Here is a 9,782-nt window from a genome sequence, read left to right on the forward strand (position 1 = left end):
CTGTATTTCATGAATACATGTAACCCGGCAAATCTTTTAGCCTCCTTTTCCCCCCAAAAACTGTTAATAGGTTCTTTTAAGGGGGTCAACCTTTACCCCCTGTTATTCAGACTGACGTCATATAAGTAAGAGGAGACACTTTATCAGTCCAGCAGTGGTGATCTCATCTCTCTTCTGGCTGTCGGGGAGCAGCGTGAGTGACAGCGGTCATCCACCAATGATGGCTCTTTAATCAAAAGTGCCAGTAGCCTGTAGTTGTCATGGTGATGAGAGGAGGGGACAGCTGAGATCCACCTCACTTTTGCCCCATGTGCTGAACCACTTAAGGTCCATGCCAATCAGTGCCAGTCAATGCCAGTTTGAATTGGCAGGCCCATATATCATCATAGATGGGCTGCTAATCCCTAGTGACCCGGTTCTACCATATGGAGTCGCTGGGTTGGAGAAAGATGAAAACTGTCGTGCAGTAATATTTTTTGTTAAAAATGTCCTGCAAAATAATTTGCATGATTTTTTTTTTTTTTTTTTTTTTTAGATAGTAAAGTTTACACCGTTTTAAACTTTTACATATATTAAGACTGGGGATAGAAACTAAAAGTACTTACATTATGCTCTGTTGGATCTGAAGGTTTAGCTGCAAATGCGAAAATAAACAGGAGCAAAAAACTAAAAAAACATATTACAAATGACTGAAAAAATAATTTGAAGATACCAGGAGAAACCAACTACTCATCCTACCATCAAATATTTTAGTTCATAGCTTAAATGGAAGCTGAAATATGTCTTCACAAACGGTCCCAATGGTCAAGAACTGACTCCTTTTTTTGTCAACTTCATTTGAGAACCATCCCCAGAGGTTTTCTGTTAACCTTGCAGAATGGTACAAAACAGGGACATTATTATCCTGCAAGAAGTTTTTTTTTTTTTTTTTTTTTTTTCCATACACATTTGGAAATGCAGTGTTGCCCTTTAAAAAAAAATCATCATTGTGCAGAAGAGGAGGGACATCTGCTGTCACAATTCTGTGTCTCCCTGGGGGTTGAAGTGTTCATCTTTTTAATATTCCATGTTCAGGGTTTGCTTGCAAAGTTTAAACAGGCAAGTTTGTGGTTTGAGAGGAGACGTGGCCTTTAAAGGCATTTTGTCCTCTGAGATCCAGTCTTGTGGTTATGCAGCTGCATTTTAGAATAAGTAAGAGCTTCATTTTTGGAACAGCACAAAGTTTTTTCAGTATTAAATATGTTCTCTAATATTGTGTAATCCTAAAGAAAAAAAATCATTAGAGCTACTTTGAGTGTGTTCATTGATTTTAATTCTGTGGTTTTGTTTTTTTTTTTCCCCCCCAGCTGTCGAGAGTGCCGGTGGAAGCTTGTGGACAGTACTCCACCTGCAGTGAATGTCTTGGATCGGGTGATCCCCACTGTGGCTGGTGTGTTTTGCACAACATGTAAGTACCTCTCAGCATGTCTTCACTCCTGCTAGATGTAAATAGTTTTTATCTGTGTGATTTTATTTATTTATTTATTTATTTTATTTTATTTTTTTTTCATTTTTCTGTCAGTCCTGTAATATGACATTATATCCTCCTCTACCTCTGGGATGTTTGAGCACATCCCCAGCACTCCATTCTTCCCAAGCATTGAGGATTCAGGAGCACCTTATGCCGGTGCAGGTGAATTGTTGGATTATCTTCCTGGATTGGGCTTTGTGCCACGAAACCCCCCTCAGATCCATTACCTAACTAAACCACTGGCATTCTTTACCGGCCCTGGAAACAAGAGCCTGGTGAGAGCGTGGACACTGGTGGGCACTGCCAAGGGTTCCGACTGGCACCGCTCCAACCTTGAAAGTGAGAGATTTTGCTTGTATTGGAAACTGTTGGCAATCACAGAGATGATCCCATTAACCTTTAGGTACCCACTTGACCCCTGCTAACCTGTTACCTTTGGCCTTACTTCTAAGATTGCACGTCTCTGTCATTTTCCCCTCGAAATGCATAAGCACGTACACCAAGATGGGCACAAATCCACAAACAACCCACCTTTTCCCTCAAGATTGCAGAGGGAGATGGTGCTTGGTGGGGGCAAAGATTTTTTCCCCACTACACTGTAAATTGAAAATTGGTTTCTTGTGTTGGTGCTAGCTCAAGGGTAAAGAGTGGCTCCGTGTGTGCGTGTATGTGTGTGAGTGAGAGGGACATTGAGACCAGTACATTTAGCACCTTTATCCCTGCTACCACCAAGAGGACGTGACGAGGGCAAGGAAGCAATGCAAGAAGTGAGAGGAACACAGTGAAACCTAGATATAAGGGAACATGGACAGGGAAGAAGAGATAGAGATGAGAAGAGTAGAAGATGAATGAGAAGATGACAAATAAAGAGAGCTGGAAAGCATAGTAGTCAAGAATAGATGGTAATAAATTCTTAGAAAGACAAGGAGAGAAATTGTTTCAGGATGATCATATATTCCAAGGCTGGGGAGTGAGCGAGTGTAGAGAAAAGTGTCAGGTCACATCGAGGATAAAGAATAAATGGAAGAAAGTCGAGCAAGAAAAAAACAGAAAATGAATACATATGAGATCCCCGAGGTAGAAATGAACTATGACAGATGATGAATGGATCATGGAGCTCAAAATTGAGGTTACAGGCAACAGTACACAAACATGTTCCTGCATGAATCACTAATTCATCGGTCCAGAGACTTCCTGGTTACAAAAACGTTTTAGAAGGAATTGCTGGATCAACTATTGATCAACTCTATCATTTTTGTAAAATTAAACATATTTGTGCACATTTGAAGCGTCAATATCAATGGACACAGTGGCTTTATTTTTGTCATATGGGTAGTTCTGCAATTTAAGCTCAAAAATGATTCAAAGTAGAGGTGCATATATTGTGCCTACGGAATATACTTGGGTGTTTTAACCTTCTTGTTGCTTTTACAAATTGATCGGAACATGAACATGCTCATATGTGTTGAATGCACCAAAGCTTCAGAAATATTGCTGCATCCTCCTAGAAGGAGTCCTCAGATTGTAGTTTCCAATTCTTCAAATGTTGCATTTTTATGGCAGACATAAAAAAAACAAAAAATGAGCTAAACTTATTAAGTTGTCATATAAAGACTTACTAAAACACATTTGAACAAGCTCCTCACATGAATGACAGCGACTTGATGCGTTAAGCCTCCAGGCACAGTCTGCAGGGCGTTTGACAAAAGGCACAACAAATTAAATTTTGTGAATTATAATGGAAGTGTTCTGATGTGTTCAAACTGGCTTGTGAAAGGCTTTTTATATATAAAGTAAATACTTTGGCTTGTCCAAGGTTAAACATATTTCACTATAGAATCAAAAGCAAAGGCATAAACAATGAATCTTTCAGAATATATAGAAAGAAAGCGCAAAACAGAAAGGAAATCTCCGTCTGCCACCCACACGCACACTTTGTGCTGGAGGGAAAATGGTTGTGGGGAAGGACGGCAAGCCGTTCCACTTTAAAAGTGTTCCTCCAGATAGTTTGTTGTTCCAATCAACCTTGAAATCACCTCACGGCTCTGAGGGGGGAAAAAAACAGAATTGCATGCTCCCTCTCTCTCTCCGTTTTACTATCTTCCTCTCTTATCCACACACACTCACTTTCCTCTTCCTCCATCAGTATTGCCTTTATTTACTCTATAGATCGGTGAGAGGAGCTGTTAGCGAGAACACCGGGGCAAGAGCAAGAAGGCAATCAATATTACCGGAGAGAAAATCAGCAGGAGTGTGTGCCTGCTTCTTTGATAGCACTCATATTGTCCTTGACAAACACCAATCATTTATTTTAAAAATGTCGTCAATGTCACACATGTTTGACTCTGAACAAGTTTGTGGGTTTTTGTAAAGACGCGTGATTGTTTCTGTCCCACCAACTGTAAATCATTTGTGTGTGTGTGTGTGTTTGAGCCCTCAGTGAAATTTGCAGCAGATTTCCAGTCTTCTAGTAAGACCTTACTCCATCTTTGTAAAAACCGGAGGTCCACCTGTCAACTAAACTGTCTTGGTCTGCTTATGCTGAGATGTGCATGCTTCTGCTAATGCCTGTCTAGCTAAGCATGTGAAAGGAAGGTTTTGACCCACAGCACTGCCTAGTTTTCAACAGTTCATTTGTGCTTTTTGGAAAAACTTTTTTTTTTTTTCCTCCTTTTTTTTTTTTTTTTTTTTGTAATTTCCTCATCCCAACCCAACAAAGCTCTGAGGATTCATGTCTCACTGTTTTTGTTTACGTCGCAAGGGCGATATGGCATGTTAGTTTTTCCTCCAACTTCCATCCACACTTTATTCCCTCCAAGTAAGGCAGCGGCTCTCCTACTGAGAACCAATATACCAGAGATCCTCCAGCCATGTTGTGGATATGTTACCTCCCCTAATGTTGCTCTGTCAGCTGTCAATTTGTAAGTCGTTAACTAGCATGTCAAGATGCCTGTAGTGCATGACTGCTGGACAGATTGGAGACCATATTTGGAGGGGTATTTTTGTCAACATGATTGTCATCACAGTTGTCATGCATATTGAGAATATCGCAAATTATACCCAGTCTTATCAGTGTCTATTTGGAAAAAAGCGACACTAATTTTACAATATCTTTACATTAATAATTGGATTGCATATCTTGATCTCCAGTTGGCTGCGATAGCTTTCCTTGCCTTTTTTTTTTCTCTATTACTTGAGTTCCTAAGTCATCAGCTAAATCTAACCTTCAGGCTTTAGCGTACAATAAATTTTAATTCAAGTCAAATTCACATTAATTTGTTTAATCCTTTATTGTTGGAAGTCATCATTTGAAATCGTTTCTTTTTTTGTGATTGGCAGTGAGTTTTGGATTCAGAAATCATTTTCTCCTTAAGCGTTCTCACTGCTTCCTGCTTGGGTTCTGTCGACTTCAAACACTCATAAGTATCGATCCTACATCAAGAGGAGAAGAGATGGTAGTCACCTCTTACTCCTTTATAACTACTCATCAGTCATGTAAAGTTTCAGGAAGTCACAAGAAGACACCTGAAAAACCGGATACGTTTTTTTAAGTCTGGAGGGGATTTTTCTGCTCAAACTTTTGTGTTTCAGAGACATCTAAGGTTCTGTCAAATAACCTTTTAGAAGAAAAGGCTAATTGGCAGACCCATTGCTCTATCTCTCCTCGAATCCTCTGTTGCTTTCATTAATTCTACTTCACCAATAGCTGTCACTGTGATCATAGCTTTCCATTTCTTCACTGTGCTCATTATTGTGGCATGCCAAACTAATGCTAATTAAACTGAAATGCCATAATTAACTGCTACCAGCTTCTTAGATCCGGTTAAGGTGACCACTTGGCTCCCCTGGAGACAGCTTTAAGTGCACTTACATACACTACTGCCAGGGTTAGATAATGTTCACCCAAAAAAGTAAAAGTAGGAAGATTTATGTCTAACACCGGCCTAATTTTTAAGTTTATTTACATGAAAAAGGTACTTGTTAGTTTGATTTTATGACCTTAAATAATCACTTAAATGGTCCTAAGCAGGCATATTAAGTTTTATGATATTACACACCAGTTTCTGCAAGTGTTAGACATACAGATGAAAAAAGGTCCCTATGGTCCAGTGCATATATGGGGAGAACAGAGCCTCCAAACTTCATGCAGAAACACCAAAGACAGAGATTCTAATCCTGGACCTGCTTTAAGGCAACATTACTATCAACTACTCAACTGTGGAGCCAGTTGTTATTATGATCTGTGGAAATAAAAATAAATAATAGAAAACCCAACCAGGTCAATGTTATGTACTCAAATGGTCATAATGATTGATTATTGCCTTCTTCTTTGGTAAACTTAATGTAAAAATGTATCCAACATATTATCTATTTTCCTATCTAGTATAAATGCTTTAGCAATCTCTTTTAAATCCAGAAGAACCCAGTTTAGGTTTGATCAGTGTAAGTAATCTGTTTGGAAATATAGATTGAAATATAATCCAAGTTTATTAAAAAAAATAAAAAATCAAAGTAACTTCTGAACCTACTGTCCAGTCTTACCACAGGTGTAGCACAGTGGAAATAGTAAAGCATTCACTTGCTTTATTAAATACCGTATCGTGCCAAAAGTAACTGGATAATGCTTCGTTTTGACAATAAATGTTGCGGAGCAAGATCATACGGCAACACAATCTCATTATACAATTAACAGTGTGTTACTGTTCCCCTCCTATTTGCTGCATGTAACTTTGACAACAACATTTTGTCAAAATACTTTGAAAGCACAGAAATTATTCCCTAATCTTCTAGTCAAAGACTTGTCATAAAAAGTTCAACTTTCTCAAACTTGTTGCTTTGATGTTGAGATTCTACGATCCCATATCCATGCCCAGGGGAGGGTAGGTGCCCCTTGTGTATGTGAGACTGGTTTCTCCCCCTACCCTCACCTTGTGTCTCCTAGTGGGTCCTAAGAAAGGTTGAGAGAAGGGAACAAGGCCAAGAAGTGACAGGGGCATCAGGATGGAACCGAGTGCTGTGCATCCTCTCTGAACTGCCACCATCGTTGTTGGAGAACACACTCTGAATCATTCTCCCACATACACAATGCTGCACACACACACACCCTAAAAGCACACACAAAATAGCTGCACGTCCACTTTGAAGTCAGGGCCATTTCTCACTGTCACCTATTGTCACTCTAGCACACACAAAAATGCACGAGCGCTGGAAAATGGACATACACTCACTCACTCACTCACTCGCTCTCAGAGTGGGTTTAGTTGCCTTGCTTTTGCCCAGTAGAGCATGAACTGGACTGACATGAGATGAGGACGATGAAGGAGAGATGTGGGGACAGTCAGAGGAAGTGAAGATGTACGGTTATGTATTCCAAACGATGAGGCCACTGAATGTCAGGCTAAAAGGGTTATAAAAATTCATATAGAAAGGAAGATTAGAAATCATCTTGCTGGAGATAAAGATAAAGAGGTAAACTCTGCTTACACATCTACTGCTCAACTTGTCAATGATTGAAAAACGATTCCGAATATTGGGCAAGCCATTTTGCATGCATCTTCTATGGACACATAATATTCACCGCAATATATAATCCAACGCTAATCTTAATTGATCTATAAGTGGCCTTGTCAGATAACATTGTTACTGAGATTACATGAAATGTTTTTTTTTTCTTTTTTTTTTTGTGCTGTGAACTCCCTTAAGAATATTTGTGGTAATGTGGGCTTTTCAAAATAAACTAACCTAAAATTTGATGCAGGTACATTGAAAGAGAGTTTCATAACACATTGCTAACCTTCAAAAAAAAAAAAAAAACTTTAACTGTATAATTTTTTTTGCTCAGATGGGGTTCTTTCATCAGCGGGATTGGAGATTTCTACACCTAGCAGCTGCCACTCTGTAATTTCTGCGCCCTTTGCTGCAAGTTTTATGTCATGAGTCGGTTGATTTGCGAGCCTTCGCGTGTGTCCACAAAACTGGAGTAACACGGTCATGGCCAGTGGGCTGGATAATGACTCTTTCACCGTTTCCTACATGCAAATTTCAGGATGCCTTGTGGACAACCACACTTAACGGGGCCTACGAGCTTCTCTGAACTAGTTGGGACACATCTATAGGCTACACAAAATACTGTTCTTTACATTTTGTGAAAAAAATGAGTTAGCTAGGCCAATTCTGTCTGTTTTGGCCCTCAGTTAGACACAGAAGGAGTGAAGCTTCCAGCACAACCATTGAGGATGAAAGAAGCAGCTTCTGAACGGGATATTTCAAGTTGAATTACAAGGACAGAACTGTCCTTCAGTCGAGGTTGTTTGGTAAAGCCATACAGTCGATAGTCTTTAAGAGTTTCAAAAGAGAGAAGGCACTTGTGTAAACTACAGTTTCCTTCAGCAATGTGGATAGGACATTGCAAACAGACCCGCCAGTGGTTTGAAACGTTCCACCATTCATATCCCAGCCTGGAGTGCCTCAGAACTTAACTCTCATTTTTAACTCTAAAGCAGGCATAAATGTTATTTAATTTCCATAAACCTTTTCTATTGTGATTATTGAATCACTGTTTAAAAATAAAACAAAGCCATGCAGTCTTCTTCATTGTGACGGGTAGAATTTGCATGGACACATGCTCGTTAGAGCGAACAGCAGTGGCCATATTACAGTGTTGACAACAGAAAAAACTAGCTGACCAAATGTGCTCTTCTGCTAATAACGAAGCGAGTGCAGCTCAGCTCAGGTTGGTGAAGGATTTGACGAGGCCAGGGTTGCTAGGTAACAGGGCAGTACCCGACGATGGTGACTTAATAATTGGGAGGTTTTTTAAATGGCTCGTTTTTCAGATATGAACAAAACATACACATATTTTCTCAAAAGTGGCTTTGTTTAGTTTAGTTTTTAGAACTTTGCAGAACATTTTGTGTTTAATGACAGGAGAAAATGTACTTTTATATGGGTTTCACACATGCATGTGCATTTGGTCACACATACAGGAGAAAATGCAGCCATGCAGTGTGTTGGAAGATTAAATGTATATGACACAACGCCTTCAAAAGTAACCTATTACGCCACAGGCTATGAGTATATCTAGGATTCTGTGCAGTGTGTGATGATGCATGGGTGGTATGATAATTGGGTTTCAGCTGAGCTACAGGGTACCTATTTATTGTGTATTGATTTATCCCAAATACTGTAAAGATCCAAAACCCATTTATAATCTAAAATATTTCCACGACCATACAGTATTACTGTTTTTTTCCCCCCCTATATTTGACCAGAATTGTTTAGAAAAATAATCTTTTACTTCCACACAGACCTTCTTCCAATATGCACTGTATAGGTTAATGGATGTGTGTATGATTTCATGCATATGTGCACAGTTTCCTGACACAGGTATTTGATGGAGCTGAGGATGGCTGGACCACAGCTTTGTGGGAATTTAATAGCTTTCATTTCACAGCCTGTTTGACCTTCTCCAAGCCTTTCATTAGGTATGCATTACACCTGGAGCCTCGCATGGCCACATACTGCTGCTCTCTCTTTAGTATAATCTTTTCCTCCACCCCTCCTGAGACGTGCAAACTCTGCCTCATGGATGCTCAGTGAGTTTTTGAGGAATACCGGAGGAGTTTTGTTGGGCATCAAAACACCACTATAGATAAATATACATATTTTTCCTTGCCCCTTTTTTTTCCAGTTTCTCTAATTGTGTCACCTTATCAAAGGCTGATTAGTTTTTATTCAGAGTTGATCTAATCAATTCAGCTTGCCTCCTCACAATGCGTCATGCCCAGCCAAACAGCTCAGCATAACGGCGCCGTTTAGGAACCAAATGAAGAGATGGTGGACAAAACGATGCCCAGTATCAGTGTTTTTTTTTTTATGGCTATTATTTGCAATCTAAATTGCTTTGATTTGGTTTGCTAAACAGTTTATTCAACAGTGCTTACACAGTGCTGTGTTGCAAATTGTTATAAATGAAGCCTTTTTTGCACCGTCTTTGTAGATAGTAGTTGAAAATTGTCATCCAGTGTTTTGCCTTGGTAATAGCCGCCACCTAAATCTATTAAATTATGTGTGCTATTCCCATCAAAATTTAACTGTATGCATAGCTACTGTGTGTGCTTAACTTTGTACAAGATACTTGGGAGCATTCTTGATTAAACCCTTGTCATCACATTATGTCGGTACAGTAATTTCCTTAAAATGAGGTAACGCATCTTATTTTCCTTTTTTTTTTTTTTTTTTTTTTTTTGTTTGTTTTTTTTTGGGGTTTTTC

At 39.2% G+C, this 9,782-nt stretch overlaps 1 protein-coding gene across 2 annotated transcripts in view; it reads left to right on the forward strand.

The window, feature by feature from the left end:
* plxna4 (plexin A4) overlaps positions 1-9,782 on the forward strand; it is a 239,317-nt gene that overhangs the window by 154,764 nt on the left and 74,771 nt on the right. For both annotated transcript variants that reach the window (XM_015029533.1, XM_015029532.1), the window contains exon 5: positions 1,347-1,447. In XM_015029533.1, coding sequence (XP_014885019.1) covers positions 1,347-1,447 — 101 coding nt within the window. The remainder of the gene's footprint in view (positions 1-1,346; positions 1,448-9,782) is intronic.

This window comes from Poecilia latipinna, unplaced genomic scaffold (assembly GCF_001443285.1).
Source record: "Poecilia latipinna isolate Pla-1442-1.1 unplaced genomic scaffold, P_latipinna-1.0 Scaffold156, whole genome shotgun sequence".
NCBI classification, from domain to species: Eukaryota; Metazoa; Chordata; class Actinopteri; order Cyprinodontiformes; family Poeciliidae; genus Poecilia; species Poecilia latipinna.